Source organism: Plutella xylostella, chromosome 3 (assembly GCF_932276165.1).
Source record: "Plutella xylostella chromosome 3, ilPluXylo3.1, whole genome shotgun sequence".
Taxonomy (NCBI): Eukaryota; Metazoa; Arthropoda; class Insecta; order Lepidoptera; family Plutellidae; genus Plutella; species Plutella xylostella.
In genome coordinates this window covers 2057028-2079575 of record NC_063983.1, presented here as the reverse complement: position 1 = coordinate 2079575, position 22548 = coordinate 2057028, and the positions used below count along the sequence as shown (strand labels likewise).

Sequence of the window (22548 nt, the reverse complement as noted above, 5' to 3'; positions counted from 1 at the left end):
AATATACTATGATTTAGCATAAAGTTCATAAAATATTCTATCATATCACATAATCTGTGTTAAATTACACAACACCATCGAAACCTCTAGCACCACAACCTAAAGATAGGTGCGATGACGAGAAAAGCGAGGAGGAGCGGTTAAGTGCACATGTTCATCGAAAGCGAAGCGGGGCTACATGGGGAGACGCTCTATGTTTAGGTTTTGGTGCAAGGAGTTTTAACTGCGTTATTATTATTGGCGCTATGTAGGGGGACGCTTAGCTGACCAACATGTGCACCTAACCGCACCTATCTTTATATTTTGGTGCTAGGTTTTTTGCCGGTGTTGTGTAATTCTGCACAGATTATGTCATATTATAGTATATTTTATGAATTTTACATAAAATGAACAGTATACAAATTACTATACTACCTTATGAAAATATAGATGTTATAGGTAAGGTTTATCAAGGTTTGTGAACGTTATTAGTGTGAAATGAAACATTTTGTTTTATACGTCGCAATACGGACCCCACAATGCTACTTAGAGAATTCCATACTATATTCTTATTTTTTATACATACTGTCGTTCTTTCTTTCGTTTCAATATCTATCCAAATATTTCTGCCATACATACCTGTCTAAGTTTACGTTTCCCTCACAGTCTTTTTAAAAAATTGCAGTGGATTGATTCTTTCATTTCCATTATATACCGTTCTTTCATTGCCGTGGAAGTTTGTTTCATTGCCGTGGGCCTTTGTTTCATTGCCGTGGACGCTTGTTTCATTGCCGTGAACGCATGTTTCATCGCCGTGGCACGAAATTTTTAATCATCCATATCTCGTTAAGTTTTTAACTTATCTGCTACCCATTTAGTAAGAACACTACCATTAACAAAAACTTTAATAAAAGCGTTTTTCTAATATAAAAAACCTTAAGATAAAAAAGTCCACGGAAATGAAGATTTTTTAGGACTTGTTGAAATCCACCCTAAACAATATACCAAAACCGTATCTCTGTCGCAGGCATTTTGTAAGGTCTCGCCGTTTACATACGGCGTCGGCAGTTTACAAACGCTCGCTGTTTTGTAATATGCCGAAGGCAAAATGTAAATTGCCGTGTCATTTTATAATATGCCAAAACATTTAATTGACAATCCATACACCGTTTACATAATGCCGCGGCAAATTGAAGAATTTAGTTCTGGTTCTTACCACGCGCGGCGCTGTTGATCACGATAACAAAAATTGCGTCAAGTAGTGGTTCTGTGACTCAATAAATACTCAAAACAGTGCAAATATTACGAGTGTAGAAGCATTTTCACCAAATAATTGTGACTTTAAAGTAATTTATTACAGTTCAGGAGCAGTAAAAAGGCCGTATACAAACGACAAAGTTTTTGAGGTTATCCCGCACCTAAAAACTACTACGTTATCCATAGATCCCGGTGTACGGAGGACACATGCAGTAATATCCTATTATTATTTAGAGCTTCCTAAATTGTTTAGTAAAGGGTTTAGCGTTTTCCTAAGTTTAATGCATTCGAGCACCAGTGTTTGTTTTTATCTGGAAATGCGTAGTTTTATTGTTCTGTGTATATAACTACGTTTTTTATTAAAATGTATCTTTTTATTAAATATTTAAACTTATGTAGTACCTGCTTACGTACCTACTTTAGAAAATAAAAGTAAAAAGTCTTACTAGAAATCCTGAAATAAAGTCAGATTTTTCCATTTGTTCCAAGTTCAAACTGTGTTTTGTCATGGTCACCCTAAAACTTCAATTAACATCGAAATCAGAACGATTCAACGAGTTATCAATATGCCTTCGGCAAATTACAAAACAGCGAGCCTTTGTAAACTGACGACGCCGTATGTAAACGGCGAGATCTTACAAATTGCCTGCGACATCTCTAAGTCGAGTCAGTCAAGGATTACAGAAAGTTCAAAACACACAGCTCACGGAGCGCCGCAGCTCAGGTAGAAATCGTCACGGGGTGACGGTAATACCATCAACTGCTTCAATCAGTACCTAAGGGTAATTTTATCGTACTTAATCATATTTAAAATTGCAAAAACCTCCGAAAATACTTAGTTAAGTAAACATGTTAAGTCAGGAAAATTATCAATAAATTTAGTTATATAAAAACTCTTTCGTAAGTAACTAATGGGTCAATCTGGCAACTCTGTCAAAAAACCTGGTAAACCCCCCTTAGTGGGAACCTATTGAAATTTGAAATATTTATTTTTCTAGAAAAGCTACGCATACCAATTACTGTCTGATTAGATTAATATCACACATACGCAGGTAATTTGTACGTTCTATGACTTAAACCGACTGGTTAGTTTACCGTAGATAAATGAAAAATAAATCAAAATATCTGACTGAAAAGAAAAGATATTTTGTTTTTCCATCACTTAATTTTGCGCAGCTTTTTTAATTCCCACTTGGCCGGAAAAAAATAGTTTATTTTATCTTCTAGGGGGGGGCAGCTGCCCCCCCCTGCCCCTACCTGGGTACGCCCATGATTACAGCAATACTATAATAAACGCAAATTAAAGTTCCTAGTAATATTCTTAAATGATAACGCAGAACATCTAAAAACGCATAAAAAGATTGATGTAAGTCACAACTAAAGTCGGTAAAATTATTATAATCACAGTTCGGCAAAACAGCATTAGTACACCATAAAATATCAAGTACGGCAAGTAAGCTAATATAACACGTAATACGCAATGCAATTGAAGCTAATATAATATTGGCATGATTTGTTAAAAAACAAGTAATGGGCGAGCGGTAGCAGGTAGCGATCACGAACAAAAGGGTTTCGAGGCGAGCACAAAAGATAAGAAGCGGCACAAAAAATTGGTCAAGCGATAGGCAGACAGAGGTTGCAAACAATTTGGAACAATTACAAATGTTAACTTTAAATAGAAATAGTGAGGTTTTATATATATGGTAACTGACTACTTGTATTTGTTTAAATCACTCAATGATTTAATGACCAAAACGGGAGACATTTCGTTTTTGCGGACATGGATTTTGGCATGTTTTACCCACACGTATTGCCAATTTTTTTCTTTCGCCAGTAACTTAACTTCGTTTAAAAGTTTTTTGTTACCTGATGATAGGTGATCATTGACAAATATGCGTTGATCTGAGTCAGCAAATCCGATGTCAGAGGCTAGTATGTTTTTCTTCCCTCTGGCCGCCGCAATGAAATCCTCCTTAATGTAGCGATTAACAAAGCCAAGTATGATTGATTTATCTTTGCCATGAAAGGATGGGATGCGAGAGACAAAGTTAATTTGAGACTTAGAAATGCAGAAATTAGTGTGCTCACCAAGTGATTCGACGATCTTAAAAAGATTTTCAGTGCTTTTCAGTGGCACACCCTTGATCTCCACATTATTCAATCTCGACCATTGGTCTCTCACAACGCTCTCCTGTTTCAGCGAGTCTACGGCTACCTGTGAGACCTCCACCATCTTCTTGACTTCCTCCAACTGGCCAACACGGCCGCTTAGGTCATCCAGCTTGGTCGCGAAGTCGTCCACCTTGAGGCATGCGAACTCACAGCTTTTAATGACCTCTTGCATGTTGGTTTTCAAGTCATTGACATCAGCAATAAGTTTGGGCAGTACATCCAGCTTTTGTGTCAGTAGGTCGAGCCGACTGAGGATCAGTGCCAATATCTCGAAAAGTATCGAATTTTTACTGAGGTCATATATTCTGGCCACTCATGAGCTGGTCTATCAGCCCTCCAAGGCATATCGTTGACTTTTAGGACATCCTGTATATAACTCATATTGCCAAAAAAATCCGTTTGGTAATTTTCTCCTTTCCAGCGTCGATATTACCCCATAGCCACAGGTAATGACAATTTATAAATACATTTCGAACTTTGTTTAACGTTATTTACCACTTTTATAGGTAGGTAGAAATAATTTAAATTCAAATATGTACACTTCATTTCATTGGTTGATTATAAATTTTTGATGTTGATGAACCGTTCAGAACCGCAATTTAGTATCAGAGATGAAAAAAAACAGACTTTAAATATTATCGGTATCGTCTACCTAATTTCGTATCTGTTCCTCTATTCTCTGTGGGTGTATTCTGGAAAGGGAACCTTTGTGCATATCCCCTAGGCCTAAACTGCCTTCCTAAGCTTGGACCATTTCCCACCAAGCTGGTCCACTGCGGGTTGGTGGGTTGACATAATATCTAGATAAGTATGCAGGTTTCCTCACTATGTTTTCCTTCACCGTAATAGCTATATCGTATACATTGTACTTAAATTCAAAGAACTCATTGGTACATGTCAGCGCCGGGATTCGAAGCGCATCTCTGGCGTGAGAAGCGGGCGCTTACCCGACTGAGCTACCACCGCTCTTATTCTTTCATATATATCGTATCTGTTTACCGTACATCTTAATCTACCTACTAGAATCTATCCTACCTACAGAATGTCGTGTAGGTTAGATATGTTATGTTTATATTTACAATGGTTTGTAGTAAATTATATTAAGAGGCTACGATCGGGGAAAATTAAATAATAAACCCTTACGCATCCCTATCTAAAAATTGAATTAAAATCCATCTGTTTCGCTTTCATCTCACGACTTGTTCAAAGTACCAAGTTTGTGAATTCATGCTTTATTATTCTGCTGAAACACAACCATACCGCGATGTAGAAATAGTTACACTGGAGCCATCTAGGGAGCATCTATTACACTACAATGCGACATTTATTAAAACTTTATTTATGTTATACAGAGTGTTGCAAAAAGGGTATACTAAGCCGAAACCTAAAAAAGCAGAAGTAGACAGAATAAATAGAATGTAACTCTGACAGAAGAAAACGTAGACTTATCCATTTTGTTGTAATCAATGAATGCCCTGCAAATACTAAAGTTTCTCCCCCCAAATTTTTCTTTCTTACATAAATACAACAGTATACTTTATTTGCACCAAGAACAAAAATTACAAATCAAAAGCTCGCGGGAACAGCTAGTTATCTATGAAATTACAAAACCTAAAGCCTTCTCTACTTCCTCAGATTGACTACGAGGCGTTAGCGGCGGCCACTGAAGGCTTCTCGGGCTCGGACCTGCACGAGCTGTGGCCGCCTGCCTTATTGCTTATAGCAGTCTCTACCAGACAATCCTAACTAATATTATAAATGCGAAAGTAACTGTGTCTGTCTGTCTGTTACTCTTTCACGCCAAAACTACTGAACGGATTTGAATGAAATTTGATTACAGATGGTCTAGCTAGACCCTGAGAAAGAACATAGGCTACTTTTTATCCCGGAATTCCCACGGGAACACTTTTTATGGAGAAGCGAAGCTCGCGGGAACATCTAGTTATCTATGAACTTACAAAACCTAAAGCCTTGTTTCCTTCTTCAGATTGACTACGAGACGTTGGCGGCGGCTACAGAAGGCTTCTCTGGCTCGGACCTGCACGAGCTGTGTCGGCAGGCGGCCGTGTACCGCGTGCGCGACCTGGCCCGGGGGGAGATGGATAAGGAAAAAAGCAATGTGAGTCTACACTATACTCTGTAGTGTATTATTGGTTTTTTGACAGTCGAAATCCCATACATATTTGACGACTGCAAAGGAAAACCAACTTTACTTACCAGACATAAGGAAACGTCTAAAATACAATAATATAGTGGAAGCTCTATAGAAGGGATATGACAAAAGTTTTGCATCGCGCTCACTCACATCACGCAGCCTCAAGAGCGAGCGCGACGGAGAACTTTTGTCACGTCTTACAGTCGTCGAAATATAATAGGCCCGTTTGGACAGCTCGAAAATGTATGGGATGACAGCTGGTGTCAAATCTAAATCATGAGAAATCTAAACAATACGTTACTTTTGGTGCTTTAAAAGTTCTTTTTTCTTTGAGCCGCTAAAAAATAAGCCAGATTATGTGTCTTTTTATATATTTCATCCAGTAAATCAAGAGTAAATAGCAAATTTGTTTAAATAGCTGTCCAAACGGGCCTATTATATTTCGACGACTATAGAAGGACAAGCACGTGGAGAATTTAAGATATGACAAAAGTTTTGCATCGCGCTCTCTCACACCAAGCAGCCTCAAGAGCGAGCGCGACGGAGAACTCTTGTCACGTCTTTGGAGCCCCGTGCTACAGGGCTAAAGAAGAATATACACTCACGAGCAATGAAAAAGTTCCAGTGAATATAGCACCAAATTACTCCTAAACGGAAAGGGTTAGCCTAATGACGCTGACTCCAGTATTGAAGGACATTGAAATTTAACAAAGCCTATTATACATATATTACCTACCAACACAAAAGGTAAAAATTGTGTTTAAGTTTTAATTTAAAATGTTTAAATTTAGGCCGTTTGTAGTCGCATTTTGTAAGTGGAACTTTTTCATTGCTCTTGAGTGTAAATTAAATAAAAAAGCTTTTACTCCTACCATAAGCTATTAACATTAAATTAAAAAGTTAAATGATATTACGACTTTCCTAAGAAGCGACTTCCAGAGTAGAAAGTATAGAGAATACTAGGATTTTCAAAGAGCTTCGAGTCGCCTTGAAAGGTTTTCCCGTAGAGATTCTGGGATAAAAAGTAGCAGTAAAAAGAAAATTTCCGTAAACGAAAAATGTTTCACTGCCAAAAGTTTGACGGTGTTTTCCGCTAGAGGCGCCACTTACTATGTAAGTAGTAGTAGTAAAACATAAAGTCAAAGTCAAAGTCAAAATTTTTTATTCATCGTACAAATATAAAATTTTCTGATGAACGTCAATTTTTACAAATTACTCTCCGTTCGGATAAGGGGGGGCTCTTTCTGTCTAAGGAGAAGAACGGAGGCAAGAAACTCCTGAGCCATCTTTTCAAAAAAAGACTTAAAACTAGTTGGTATACAATACATATAAGCTTAATTATTATTATTATAATAATATGAGCATGTGCATAAACTTTCAATATTTTCTGAAAACTATCAAACCTTTACTCTACTAAAAGCACAGATGTAAAATGTGCAACCCTCTACGTAACTAAGCGTAGATACAGTACAGATGTAAAATGTGCAAAACTAAATTCACATTCCCCTAACCAATATTTTCTCCTCCAGGGCACATCAGCCAAGAGTTCCTCTCTGAATACCACAGCTGATTCCGACGAAGAATTCGTGGATGCCGTCAGACCGATCACTATGGAGGACCTCCGACTTTCACTGACTAAACTCAAGGAGTCCAAGATCGCTTGCGGAATGCTGGCACCGAATCTACGGATAGAGCTTGACTAGAGAGGTTTGGATTGGACGGTTGTTTAGTTGATTTGTTTTGTTTTGTGCCCGTGTTTGTGAAGCGGTGGGTCTAGGTTGGCTGGTTCTGGTGTTGTAATATTTGAATTTGAAGTGATAGAAATTCTCAATAGGTATTGGTAAAAAATCCTGTTGTACGCTCATGGTTATTTCAGCACAAAGTTTAAAACGGTTATACTTACCTATAAATTGGAGATGTGTTGCCGCAAAACAGAATCGGGTACGGATTACGTCATATTATTGATGCCAGTGATAAAAAAAGGATAATATTATATAAGTGTTTTCTATCTTCACTGTATGTCTTTAGCGAAGCCTAGGCCTACTGCTAATTATGAACATCGGGTATGAGTGGTTTATTGACCGGGTGAAATTTGGCTGCATTTTAATGTTATAGAATAGGATTGTTAGGATAGATTCGATGCGATTGCTTAGAATTGGAAAATGGCGACACTCTATCTTATCTATGGAGTTTAATAATGTTTCGATAATAATTTTAAGAGTTGGGGAACCAAATTGAAGGTGTTTTAAATCATGGTGTTTTGTGTGAATGGAAGAGCGATGAATAAGTAGGTTTATTGAATAAACTTTTTGTACTGGTTTGCCGAAGCATGTTAGTAGAGTGATGATATGTAGTGGGGTCGATTAGTCTGCAATGAAATATAGATTTTATGAGGGTTTAAGAAACATAATAAATAAACGGTTGTTAATAGAAGTCGTGGAGGTAAGTAAGTAAATTGTGAAGTACCTACCGCATAACTGAATTGCAGCTAATTTCAATTGTCCGAATAATTTAGTTGTGTTATTTCATAAAATAGATCTTGCTTTACATTTAAAAGTAGTTTCCACCAAAGTTTCTGTGAATTATCAAAGATAATGCTTTAGATTAGTTTTAAAAGCTTTTAAATAAATCTTTTATCTATTCTATATCTAAAAGAGGATGTTCTATAGAGATTTAAATATTAAAGTTATCGTGCAAAACACCGTACCTATAATATTAAGATGTTTCACATTATTTACCACTGTTAAATCTAATCAAAGTATGTTTAGAATCTAAATTATCTGAAATTTATTGATATTTAAATTATTTTGATATAAAATTTAGCAGAAATCCAATATTATCTTATGGTATTGTCATTTTAGTGCTGTAACAAGAAAAAATCCTATTTTATTGGAGCCATAAATAAATCATAAAAACTCGGGTACTACAGAAAATTAATTTAGAAATTAAACATATGTTCAAGTAACTATTTAAAAATCTATGTGCGTTCTATTTCACATCACTATTGTAAATAGCTTCGGTAAAATAATTCTTCTAGTTACGATAATGAAAAGCATTGCTGCTTTACGCTACGTAAGTATTGGGAGTATAAATCTGTGGCAAAATATCAATATACATACGAATTGTAAGAAAGGGATATATAAGGTAAGCGTCCACCTATCGGTTTCATACGTATCGCACCAAACGGATTGTCATAAAAGTATGGAGAAACGGCGTCGGCAATGCCAATGAAGTGGACGCACTTTTGTGTATTTCTATTCAAATAATACTGAATGCGATGCGTCCGTTGCGTACGATGCCAAAAGATGGACGTTTACCTTTATGCCAATACAATAAAATTAGTCGTGTATTATGCAGATCGGTATGTATTTAATAGGGTTTCTATAACAAAAACAAAATGTGGTGTACAAAATTGGTAAATTAATAATTAATCAGACAAAGGGCCGTCATATTTTGTATATTTTGGCAATCGTTGGTTCTTTCAGGCTTTGGCTGGCCCAAACTCGTGCTATTAGTTGTAAACTTAATTTAACAAATAATATACACATACTTAGCGGTGTTTTACTTGGTCTTAGCGAGCTTTATGAGTGGAATGGTCGTACACATGGGCTTTTAGATCTTTTATAAACGAAAACGTTTATAAGGAACGAACGTTTAACGAAATAAATATTTATAAGAAAATTGCAATATACTACGTAAATGCTAAGGCTAAGTAAAGCAACGCTGAAACACTGATAATAATTTATTATTGGGCAGGCTAAATATGTGTGTCTGTTGCGTTTAAACAAATTAATATTCTAAAGTAATAAGACAATAAGATTGCAATTACATTGACGAGTTCAGTTTCATGCAAATTGTAAAAACCTGTACTATGTGTAAACTCAGCAGTTCTAACTTTCCTGCTGCTGCTACACGGGTTCGTTATCGACGTAGATAAACGACACTATATCGCGATTCGCCATAAATGCAGCGCTGTGATTGGTGGAACGCGCATTAAACTAGTTTATCGACGTCGATAACGAACCCGTGTAGCGGCCGCTGTAGGTTGTATTTATTTGACAGACAAAAAAAATGTATTACGTAGAGCCCATTTTGTAAATGTGTGCATTTTTTATTTATACGTCTTTTATAAACTTTTGCTGTGTCTAGATTAGAAATATGACTAATGACCTAAACTGTGACAACATTCTGTTATGTTTTATTATATTTTAGGGGCCTATGTCCAGCAGGGCACTTATGTTACGATTATATTGGCTGATGATTATTATGAGTTCTAGCAAGGAAATCTTTATATAATTGTATTTTTATTTCTGACCTATATTTCAGTAGTCTCTTATAAGTAGAACCTTCAAAAAGTTTAGTTTTATTGACAGGGATAGTTGCGAGGCTGTGCATGCAAAATTAGCTTATAGTTAGTTCGTACATATTAATGCTTTCTCCGTTTTTTATTGTGTTAGGCCTAAAAGTATCTGTTCATTTATTTCTGCGAGTTCAGATTACAGAAATTCACCAGTGATTTAAATTGAAACACTTTAACTGTAACTAGTGATGATTGCACAAACATAGAGTCAGAATTCGCTAATTTGACAACGGAAACAAGTGACAACACCAAAAAAGCTATTTTTTTCTTGTTCGTGAATTTATGGATCCCAGTAAAGTTAGCTTTGCCTGACTCTATCTAATTATCAAGTCAATTCCCCTAATTTATTAGATACTTACCATTTTTATTTGTATGTTATATTTTAACTGGAGGACACCTCCTTTTGTATATATGTAATTTGTTTTATACGCATTATGAATGCGTTGTTTTTACTTTGTAAAGTACCTATTGTGCAAATGCTGGGCTAAATTTAGTTTTGTTTCATCTTGTGTCATACTCTGCCTTGTTGTTACTAAAAATTAAATAAATAACTCAATGTGTTGCCATAATGGTTGTTTTAATTTTATTTACATACATAGGTTGATGTAGATTAAAGCTAAGATGATTTCCACTCCATCAGTTCCATCGCAGTTTCTGTAATAAAAAGAAAGCCTTGAGTATTTAGCATTTTTAGGAAAGCCATAGACTAATATTAGTCTATGGGAGAGCTATAGATCGTATCCAGTGGCTTGCTTTGGGAGAGGCCTACGTCCAGCAGTGGGCTGCTATAGACTGATGATGATGATTTTGCATATCTCCTGTGAAGCGCATAATTCTCTTAAGTTTTAAACCTACAGCAGATTTTAAACTTATGTAGGTAGGTACAAAAACAAATAAAATTGTGAAGTACCTAAATACATCTACTACTATTAGGATCTAAATAGTAACTTGTCCAGGGCATCAATCGTCTCCAGTAGAGCGATCCGGAAAAAACGCAGCACATTCTATTCGATAGTCTATTCGAAAGTGCTGTCAACCTGTCAACAACAAAATGGCGGTGTATAGATTTGCGAAAGTTTGACAGCTATCATTCCATAGGTCATTGTCAGAATAATATTATGTACTCTGTGGTCATTCTTTTCGAAACTCATTCGAAACGTAAAAAGTGTTCGAAAGTGCTGTCAAGTTGACAATAGTCGCACTCGCATTCGATTCTATTCGTTAGCTCGAATTTTCGTGATACGGGTACAGTAGTCCAAAGATACCAGTTTTTCCGAAAGTTAACCGAAAGGGGGTGACTCAGGGGGTTATTCTAATCAACTTTTGATGTGTGTACGACTTCTGAACTTTCGCAAAAAACCCACTTTTGTAACACTCTGTACTTACATCAGACCCCTTAGCGTAAATTTTCATCGTGAACGTGTAGTAAAATTACTCGATGAATTTTGTAGGAAAATTTTAGTTTTGCTACCGACCGCCAGGGGCGCTGTTCATATTTTCATACAAATTACTCGATGAATTCTACTACACGTTCACGACGAAAATTCATGGTAAGGGGTCTGATCAACTTTTTTACACATGTGCATCAAAAGAGCCTTACTTTTTTAAACTTCCGCTTGGTATGTTTCTTCCGGTGTTTCTTCCGAGGCCGCCGGTGCTTCTTGGGCCGAGCCTGGCGGCGCGCCGGCCGGTGTAGCATGTCGCGGAGACCTGGCGGACATGCGGCTATGTTAGTTAAAATATTATAGGTGTACGGGCGTTTGTCCACCACCGCCGTTACCGCGCTTTAGATTTTTGTCTGCCTATGTAGGTACTTACCTACACTAAAATCTAAAGCACGCTCCAGGAGGGTTACTCTATACTGAGGAAAAACGAACGATTAACGTTATTCTAACGAGAGCTACCGTGCAATCAAAAGAGATAAGAGTCGTGGCTTGCGCAACAGCGCTCCGTAATTTAGTATTTATTCATATAGAGTGACCCCCCAAATTCTTGACAAAACTACACGACACGTAGCGAATACGACAATGTAAGGGCCCTATTCAGCATGTCTTTACAGTGGTTTTAATAGAGTAGGAAGGTACTTATAGTTTTGTCGAGAGTTCGAGACCCGAGACAAAACCTCTCGTAGAGAGTATGGAGCGGGATTAACGAACGAACGAAAGAGGGATAAATCGGTACGATTGATTCGATAGAGTCGTGGTTAGCTCAGCGTTCCGAAGCCTAGGATCTAGGGAAAACGAAGTCTATGAGTTAACCACGACTCTATGTAGTTGCATTAAACGTGTCGATGGCATTCCACTTCTCGTTCGTTCTTCCTTCGAAGCATGAAGGGCCAGGGGAGGCTCTACATAAATCGAATCGAATCGGTTCATAGAATTTTATAAGAGCCGTTTCCATTTTTAAGTGTGCCTCGATAAAATTGATTTACAAGGCAGGTTCAGAGGACCTAGTATAGATTTCTCTAACTAAACCAATAAAGCAGTGAAAATCGACGCGAATTTGCATGGCACGAAGCTAGTGCAGTATTATACGTATACCGCCGCTAGATGGCGACTCTCCCGAACCATACAAATTCGCGTTTACTCTTCACTACTCGAACAGTGTAAAACTCGCACTCCACATGCAGGTTTTCTGCACCCAATACTTTGCCTACTCATAGATAAATATGTACTTGAAAAGTGTATGTCTCTATTCTCTTCTATCTGGGCGTTTCAAGTAGGTGCTGATGGGTAAGTAAGTACCGTACCTAATACTTAGGTATATCAGTGTTAGAAATCTTGTTTGACAATGCATATCAATGCTTTTGGATATGTAGATTGAGTAAATAGAAATAGTGGTAGGTACCTACTTTCATTCCGGTTGCTGGAGGTGTTTCTAAATCACGATCAAACTAATAATGATATAAACGGCGTGATTTGAATCTCATTCTTATTCTAAACTCATTGTAAGTTTGTATAATTGTGTTACCTACCTGTTACAATCACGTAGAAAATAAAATACTTAAGACTTAAATAAAATGTACCTATGTTGGTCGATACCTCTATTCTTCTTCTTTTTTCGTGTCAGTGAAATGCGATTTTTTATATTTGTCCTGACCAAAAAGAAGCAACTTTGATAGCATTCTGGTTGGCCTGGAGTAAGTCTTCCCGTGTGCAGGTGGAAGGGCTCTATTAATTCTTGTTTCCCCCTCTCACCATAGATCATAGATGGAACGGTTCCATTGCATTGGGACCTTACTCTTAAGTATGAGTAAGTATCAAAGCGAAGTAGGAAGTTACCTAGGTGCTTATGTACTCGTCGCAGTTACCTGTATATTTTTAATGATAGGTACCTGCCTGCGTACTTTGCTTTTACTACTAATACAATAACTATCTAAAACAGCTGACTAATTGTAAAAGTCGCGTTGCCCTACATTTTTTTATCTAATCAAACAAACACACAAAACAAAAGTGAGGGATAATAAATATTTACAAGATCATATAAAATTTATTTACAATTAACAAATAAAGTAGGTAATATACTGACTTACTTAAAAAAGTAAGAATGTAGGTAACTATTTAGATCACAGCATTTTCCAATTCTTAAATAGATTATGGCAAATTCGCATTTTTATCGTATCCTGGCCCTGTAGCATGGGGCGCTATTAAGACGTGACAAAAGTTCTCCTTCGTGCTCGCTCTTAAGGCTGCGCGATGTGAATGAGCGCAATGCAAAACTTTCGTCACGTCTTAAATGCGCTCCGTACTAGCGCTTCTAGTTTTCGCCGAAGTATTTAAAATTAATAATCATAGCTATTAGCTATCTAGGCGCACATATTTTCTTATCAGTACCTACTGCAACTTTACTGCTATTTACTATTTTGAAGATAAAATTGATATTTAAATCCAATTACTCGTATGTAAGTAACTTCTCCATCTGCAGAAAAGCACAGCACAGCGTCAACACCAGACCTATCACTCTCCACTGACAAGAATAGTATTATAATTCCCTACATCCAAGTCGACCGCCTCATTACCCAAGTCCAAGTCTTTACCTTGCTCCAAGTCGAAGAACCCATGCCTCAAGTAGAAGAACAGCGGATACGGGATCTCCTCGTATCCCTCAGGCACCGTCTCTAGAGGCTCCACATCATGAGTCCTGGCGACTGTCACGGACACATCTGAACACGCGCGGAACTCCTCCTGGTTCCCACAGCCCAGCCCCTGCGTGCCGTTGGCGCAGACGCCCCAGTTGTTGCCTGCAGTGTACTTCCACTGCAGCACACAATGCTCACAGATTAGACCTTCAGGGAGTTTGTAAGTCACTGCGTATTTCGTGCTGCCTTCTGTAGGGTAGTATTTAGTCCCTCCTTGCTCGAGTTGCAATACATATTTGTCGAAGCAGTCTTGTTGGTTGGCTAGCGGGTCGGGGCAGAGGCGGAACTCCCAGTATCCCTTGTGAGAGGCGGTCAGGTCCACGACGGCGCGGAGGGAAGCCCCGGGCCGGTAGCTCGCCACGATGTCTCCCTGCCCGTAGGTGCCCCCCAGCTCGTGCGCGCGAGGGGTTGGGGAGTCGTAGGCGTCGCCGCACACGCCGCATCTGGAATGATGAGCTTTTAGGGCTATATGTATAAGGCTACTAATAAATCATTTTTAAGCTAAAATTAAAAATAAACTGTATTTTTTCATTTTTACTGCGGTTACTGCGTAACTACTGTTATAAATTAGGCATTTCATCAATAAAACTCCTTAATATTAGTTAAGACAACACACACATTACTCAGGTAGGTATACATCCCGCACGCGTGAACCTTTTAACACACTTCCATCTTCTATTCCATTCGAGACACGAACAACAAAACTATCAACACTGACCTGCCGCCATTCACCGACCACTGATGGTAGAACCCTCCGCAGTTCAACCCGTCGTCATCGTAGTCGGGCTTGGCGGGGAATCCGGCGCGCCAGGCGGTCCCACGGCCCGGGGGGTCCAGCACGCGGCCGTGGCCCAGCACGGGGGCACACAGCGCCGCTAGGGAACACCACACGAGCCACGCCATCTGGTGACAACGCGGGGAGACTCGGTGAAAAACGCTGCTGAAAACTTTTAGTGGAAATGGGTTCTGAAGATGCGCGCTTTGAAGTAATCGGATCACGTTTTGTGCCGGGCCGTTTTTACCGATGAGCGACAATTTATTTGTCTGCTGTCTTCTAAAGTATCTTTACGAGTGGCGTTATCAATGAGGTTCGACACTCGAGGATCGAGGCACTGACTCGATGGCCGCTGATTCACGGAGGTTGGACAATGGGCATATCCTGACTCCTTTGTTCTTCAAACCTCAAGTACGTTTTGTCGTAACACCACACCCGACGGAATACCAATAAGCACAGAGTTTAATCAACTTTACCTGACGCAAGATAACAATAACAAACGACTTTTTTCCTGCTTGAACTAGGCACGGATGTTCGGCAATTCGAAATTCAAAATGATTAAGAAGAAATAAAAAGATTTAATTTTTAATTTACTATGGTATTTAGACCTAACCTTATATCCAGCGTTTACAATGTTTTGTGTCGCGGTATTCTTGTTATAACCAAACTGAGCAACAAAACCATGTGGCTATGAATTCTGACTGAGGAATGTACGTGGGGTCGACCCCATACCGACAGCTGGACTGAGGTTTTAGAATTCTAAAAGAGAACAGCTAAATTTTATGCAGAACAAACAGCGTATTACGGTTGCAAGTTCGGGTCGCTTTTTATTTGTCTTTAAACATTCGCAGAAAGTTGTTGATTTTGTCTCATTATTAACCTACTAACTAAGGCACTTCTACGTTAAAACTTAGCTTGTACCTTTTACCTACCTTGCAAAAAATAATAGTAGAGAATAAAGAGTTCTTTGAGATAAAAATTATAATTCGTAAGACAACTGTCTAGGAAATTTTATAATAATGAAATTTTGAGGAAAACCTGAGTTTATATGCGAATTCAATCAAGGGGTGACCGAGTCATGGCATCGTATCTTGATACTCAAAGATAATAAGTTATAAAGTGCCTAAATAGGGTATCTAACTTTCTAGTATTCTAGGTAAATATACCTAAGTACCTACGTACCCTTATTATAGATAATATAGATTACATCTCCTATCACTATATCACCTATTGCCTATACTTCTTACCTATAAAGACAATAAAAAAGACAATAAACGAGTAGAATAGCTACAATCATCCCAAATATCTGTATAGAATTTACTACAAGGAAAAACAAATGAATAACACTGTCAGTAAACAAATTAAATCATTACAATTTTATCTTATTTCCTTTAACATCATTGGTAGGTATGTGTGTGACAATGTGACATACATACCGTAAGTGGTCTTGATAAACAATTAACAATAGACGCATTTTTCCTGAAATAAAAATGACATATTATGTATCTAGCCTATCTGAAACCTAGTTAAACATTGTGGGAGATATGGCGTTTCGACTTTCTCCGTGTTCGGCATCATAAGGGTCACAGTGACAGTTAAATAAAGTCCGTTTTTCTCTCCACCTTTAATTTGCAAGGTGCGGGTGCCTATATAAATAGAGTGAGTCGCCCGCGCGCCTCAGTTGTAATATCACCATGCAGAAATGACTAGGTTTCAGATAGGCTAGATACATAATATGTCATTTTTATTTCAGGAAAAATGCGTCTATTATGTAGTCTGAGCCTATCTGAAACCTAGTTAAACATTGTGAGATGTGTTTATTATCGCATGGTGGAGAGAAAACCAACTGTGACCCATAAGCTACTGATGAGTATATCAGTAGAGAAATATTTGAATCTATAAATTTATAATGCATAGATTTCTAGGTAATTGATATAAAAGAAAGGTATAAGTATACATAAGACTTAAGTACTTCCTTATTATTCCTGACTTGTCAGAAAGTTATGGAAGGTATGTACCTATACATATAGGTAGGTATTTATACATATGGATACACACAGTGCCTCTTCGAAAGCAATACTTATAAGTAATTATTGATCAAAATCTTGTTATTGTCAAGGCAATATTTTTAACATACACTAGCCGAATGGATGGAACCAGTGAAATACTTTGCAACAATATTTAAAAGCTGTAAAGTGTAGAATATCGATCCAGGCCGCTGGGGCTCAGGTCAGCACATGCTGACTAGGGTATGTAATTCTGGACTGACCTCAGAAATGCAGCAGCCGACCCTGGAGCCTCGAGGACCTGCTCAGTCAGCCCCGTACGACGACAACTGCAACACCTGGCGTGGCATCTAGTCCTTGGAACGAGGAGTGGTGCTTGAAGGGAAGATAATTTTACTAAATATCTCAGCCTCATCAGCTACTGGAAAAGATTAGATGAAGGCTGTGACACTGGCGGATAACTAAGTATTCAGTTTTTCAAAACATGATGCAGGTAACAATATTCATATTCTAGATTGACAAGTAACACACAGTCTAATTTTGTATTCTAACTAACTCGGCGGTTAACGAGTTCCTGTGCAGTCCTACTAGGAAGGAAAGTTATTTTATAAGCCTTTGCACCGATTTTGTGGGCTACTATCATTCTGTATCATCATGTGTGAATATTATGAGCTCTGGCAGCATTCCTTGGTAGATGACATCAATTAATAAAGATTGATTAACACAACAATAACAATTATAATTGTAGATAAATGAAACCCGGCTAACATGTCTTAACTGGGTAAGTAAATGATCAGTCATGCCACCAGGATAAGTAAAATGTTCAGTACTTCATATGAAAAACATTAACAAGGTCACCTTTAGGTATGTTCGTCAACACTAAGGGCAGGTCTCGGCCAAAACCTTAAGGCTTCGCCTTGTTGCAACTTCAAAGGTACGTAGGTAGGTACCTACTTACATTGTTGTAGGTTCGATTTTGAAACCATTAAGTCAACCTAGATAAAACAAAATAAAATAGCTCGATTAAATAAAGATGGTACGTAAAGATGTTAGTTGTACCTGATCAGACCTGATGCAACGACAGCCAAAATAGACTCTCTAATCTGTGGAAGCAACAATCATGGTGGCGGGACATGGACAGTTGGACGAGCCACCTCGAGCCTGACTTATCAATCAGAACTGACAGTTCGCCAACAGCAGATAGCTTGCGGCTATCTATAAGTAAACTTAGGTAGTTAGCTATACCCAAGAAAAAGTCCTTGGACATCGATATGACAGTGGAACGGCGAATAACTGTGACACTCTTTAAAACAAAAAGGCTTATTGTTGTTGTCCAGCTAAGGAAGGTTACCTACTTCAGCGACCTGGTATTGCATTCTGAAAGAACTGCGAAGAGTTAATATTATGACTAATAATTATTACTTATTTAGAAAGTTTTCCGCAAACTCTAATAAATCAAGCAGCTACCACGTCACCGCTGCCCGGTTATAACTCTGTACTAGCTTAGTAGATATATATATACCAGTTCTAGCCTTCAGCTAGAGGCCAGAGAGCTCCTAAATGAGATGCGAGTACGAGTACGAGCATGACACAAGTAATTTTTTACTTGGTAAGTAACTAGTTACGTAACTAACTGAAAATCCATAAAACAGATTACTCAAAATGGAATTGTGAAAACGGCACGTCTGCATCTTAACCAGTCAGTCTAAGTAGTTTCAGCAGATACAGTGTTGAAAAATAGTTATGAAACGTTTGCGCCAGAATCGAATTAAAAATACATTTTCATTAGAGAAGCCGTTTAGGCATGAATAGGTACTTTCACCTTCGAAATTCATAGAAATTTAATGACGAATGCCATTGTTTATTATCTAGCCCAGTAAATTGAGTTGGGCTACGGCTACACGTGATGTGTTACACAGTACACAGTAGGTATATGCATGTTCCCAGAATAGTGGAAGTTATAATTTTACCAAAAGGTAGTCGTCTCGTGCAAGAGCACCGTTACTCGATTTATTCAATACACAACTAGTAGACAGCTGCTGCGTAGGAGGTTCACGCATTTTTCTACAAAGAGCTCGGACACACACTCACAATCCACTGGGACATAAGGAAGACAGCTTATATGGTGTCACTCAGAAACCGCGATGACACTCTGATCATGATCACCCGACAGTAGGATCATAATAAATTCGGTAACTTGTGAAGCGGTATGGTATAGCAACAGCGACTTTCACGAAATCAGGAATTAGCTCAGTGCTTTCAGGTTGAACACTCGCCGGTGGGATTCACTTTGCTCACAGCCGAGAAAAGAAAAGACTCAAAGCTGGAATCTGCCGATGTGTCATGACACTCAAGATAGTGTCTGGGGGGTCACTTTATATGACGAAAAACGAACTTTCAGTCCACTGCGGCGCGAGCTGCTCTATCTGTTTGTATGTATTAAAGCTCGCTCTCGTTCGTTCGTTTCTCATCAGTATAGAGTAACGCTCCTGTACTTACCGTGCGTCACCATTCCCATGAGCAGTCCAATGATCTTTAGGCAGTTTAGAACAAAAGCTGCATTAGACAGTTTCTTCAGCAGAGACATCGAAATAAAAAAAAATAAAAAAAAAAAAAAAAAAAAAAATATTGCACAACTATCCCCAGGAGCAGTCTACAGGTCACTTTGGGCAGTTCAGAAAAAAAGCTGCTTTAATAGAATACCCTACCTCAGCAGAGGCATCAAATTGAAGTGCTATAACACTTTTAGAAGCGATGCACGTTACCCGATTTGTCGTCATCCATGCCGATGCGGCTACGGCGACTGCAGGTGGTTACTCAGGCTTCGTTGGTGTGCCCTTGTATGGCTAACATGACCAACCTTGGCAGTAAACGTTCGTCTGCATATGCCAAAATCACTGATGAATAGCGCACGTTACTCGATACCTTCTAAATAAGTCACTCATAATGATGGCTGATGATGATGATGACCGTGCTAGCAATAGTGCAGGCGGTTCCGCTGAGCATAAAATCTCTTCCCAGACAGGGGGCGTTTGGATCTGGCAACCAGAACAGGAGTGCCAGGTGTGCGCAGCTATGCAGGTGGAACAACACAGCCGCCAGGGCAGGAGTACATGGCTGGGTCTATGCAGCGATGCAGGTAGCACAAACCGGTGGCCAGGGCCAGGACCGGGTGTACGCTGCGATGCAGGTGGCACAAAACGGTGGCCAGGGCCAGGACCGGGTGTACAGCCGCCAGGGCAGGAGTGCATGGCTGGGTCTATTCAGCGATGCAGGTACCACAAACCGGTGGCCAGGGCCAGGACCGGGTGAACGCTGCGATGCAGGTGGCACGAGACGGCGGCCAGCGCAGGAGCACAGGGCCGGGTGTATGCTGCGATGCAGGTGGCACGAACCGGTGGCCAGGGCAGGAGCGCAGGGCCGGGTGTACGCTGCGATGCAGGTGCCACGAGACGGCGGCCAGCGCAGGAGCACAGGGCTGGGTGCAGGTTACACGAAACTTCAATTTCACCGAATTGGCCTGCCTACCCTCAGCGGGTAGGTACCGGCGGATCACATTATTCGCCGCACATGCCACAATGTCCCAACATACTGAAACTCGGAGCCACGTGCTTCCTGTAAAAAATCCTATGACGGTCCTGGAAAGCTCCTGTTTGTAAAGCCTTACATAAGCTATAATCAAGTGCATTATTGTAATAGCAAAGTTTTTATCAACTGTTTTCTAAAAATATTAGAAATTGAGGGTAGAAAAATATATTTTTATAATTTTTTCCCGTATAAAATTAACATATGCTTTACTTAAAGCGGTCATTAATGTAAGTATCTAGCTCAAGCGCCACTAGTAGAACCGATCAATCATCACCACGACTATTGAATCGGACCCTACTGCGTGGGATAAAAACCCCAAGCGCCGGAGCATTATGACCAGTGGCTGAGCTTTTAAAAGCAGTAAATAATAGCATTTTACTCACGGCTTATCAACTCAAACCTTCGTTGCGAAATCCTCAGCAATGGCTGCGTGCGCAGCAGCCGGCAGGCCCCGCGCCGCCTGGTCCGCATCACGCTACAGCTCCCGGTAGCGAGGACTCCGCAAATTCAATATTATATTTTTCCCCGTCGGAGCGAAGCCGACGAGAACCGTGGCTACATTGAGCCATTTTGCCGAAGTGTTCACTTCAAAAATCAAAAACCAACTGAGGCGCGCGGGCGACTCACTCTATTTATATAGGCACCCGCACCTTGCAAATTAAAGGTGGAGAGAAAAACGGACTTTATTTAACTGTCACTGTGACCCTTATGATGCCGAACACGGAGAAAGTCGAAACGCCATATCTCCCACAATGTTTAACTAGGTTTCAGATAGGCTCAGACTACATAATACTCAAGTATACTTTGTAATCTAGATCTGGAATCTAGATCTTTGCACTTCCTATTTACCATTTTACCAATATCTAGTTACCTACTTATTAGTACTTATACAGTGTGTTCGTCTGTCCATCTGCACCTTACCATATAATAACAAGTACCTACCTACCTTACTCAAACTTATAACTCTAGTATTTTCGATCGTGTTAGGAAAACAGCCAATAATTGTCCGACATAGTGTGGAGGTAGCTTCGGTCATATATATGATCGAAGGGAGGTAGTCTTAGTTTAGTCTATGCCTGAGAGACACCACTGTGCAATTTTCTGCGTACCTAGCACGAAGCTCAAGACGTGCAATTAAAAAAGAACGTCATGAAATTCTTGCATATGCTTGTTTTTCCTTGTTTTATCTTAGTAATAAGCACAGAAGTGTCACAGGACCCACGGCTGTAGATAGGTCCTACGTGCTAGGCTTCAGGATTTTCAGATTGATTTTAATTTGACTGTTGTATACAACCTATAAAGTAAACAAAATCCACTCACCGTACTCGACAAAAAATATATAATAATCTTGAAATATTCACATTTTATAAAAACACTCACTCACAACACAAATGTTCACGACAAAAAAAGAGCGATTTAATTTTAGAAATAACAAACACTAATATAATTTAGTAAAATATGTTCCTGAGTGTTTGCTATATGGTCCCGGGCTCAAACCCGAGACCACTTTAAAGGGAAATTTCACTTTAACTCACTTTCACTGGCACTATCATACTATCACAAAAACGTATATCTATACGATAAAGTTAGATCTAAGTATATAATTAAGTATAAGTATGAACTTTAAAACAAAGCTTTTTTTAGTGAAAAAGCATCATTAATTTTTCAGTAGTTACAAAACTTTGCAAAAAATACATTAAAATCGGTCTAACAATAACGATCTCCGGAACCTCACTGCGATCAAAATAGTCATAATTTAAATTTACTGGATGCCCTTTCTAATGCCGCAAAATCGATTTAAGTCAGTACTTACCTATCGCTTTCACTACAAATTAATAATCCATTAACCGGAGAAGACGCGGACCCATGGACGAGCGGCTCCAATCAGCGCTGACCGAGGAAAATAGAGCTGATATAATAGAAAACATCGAAAGTATGTAGGAAAGATGCTACTGAGTACTTATTTAATAATATTAATAATAATCATCATCTTCACGACCCATCACGCCCCACTGCTGGGGCACGGGACTCAGCATATTTTGTAGGTACACATTTCAAAACCTATTGAATTTCATACTAATTACTTCGTAAATGTTATTTCGTTTTGACCTCGCGGTT

General features: G+C 39.0%; 2 protein-coding genes across 7 annotated transcripts in view; one reads left to right on the top strand and one right to left on the bottom strand.

The window, feature by feature from the left end:
* The window catches only part of LOC105383005 (outer mitochondrial transmembrane helix translocase), a 35972-nt gene extending 25755 nt beyond the window's left edge, over positions 1-10217 (top strand). For 2 of the 3 annotated variants that reach the window (XM_048623254.1, XM_048623245.1), the window contains exons 7-8: positions 5396-5527; positions 7093-10217. In XM_048623254.1, coding sequence (XP_048479211.1) covers positions 5396-5527; positions 7093-7266 — 306 coding nt within the window. In that variant the 3' untranslated portion in view covers positions 7267-10217. Of the gene's footprint in view, positions 1-5043; positions 5174-5395; positions 5528-7092 lie in introns of those variants that run through there. The other variant, XM_048623259.1, reaches the window with a different exon arrangement.
* A 1270-nt stretch (positions 10218-11487) lies between these two features.
* On the bottom strand, positions 11488-22367 carry LOC105382514. Of its 4 annotated transcripts, none has more exons than XM_048626338.1 (4): positions 22244-22367; positions 14780-14964; positions 13960-14504; positions 11488-11633 (listed from the first exon to the last, which is right to left on the bottom strand). In XM_048626338.1, exons 2-4 carry the CDS (start codon positions 14962-14964, stop codon positions 11509-11511), a joined length of 855 nt encoding a protein of 284 aa, XP_048482295.1. In that variant the 5' UTR covers positions 22244-22367; the 3' UTR covers positions 11488-11508. The 4 variants fall into 4 exon arrangements, with proteins under 4 accessions (XP_048482295.1, XP_048482285.1, XP_048482299.1 ...); XM_048626328.1 differs by lacking the exon at positions 22244-22367 and adding an exon at positions 15769-15823; XM_048626342.1 differs by lacking the exon at positions 22244-22367 and adding an exon at positions 15450-15468.
* Positions 22368-22548: the final 181 nt, after the last annotated feature.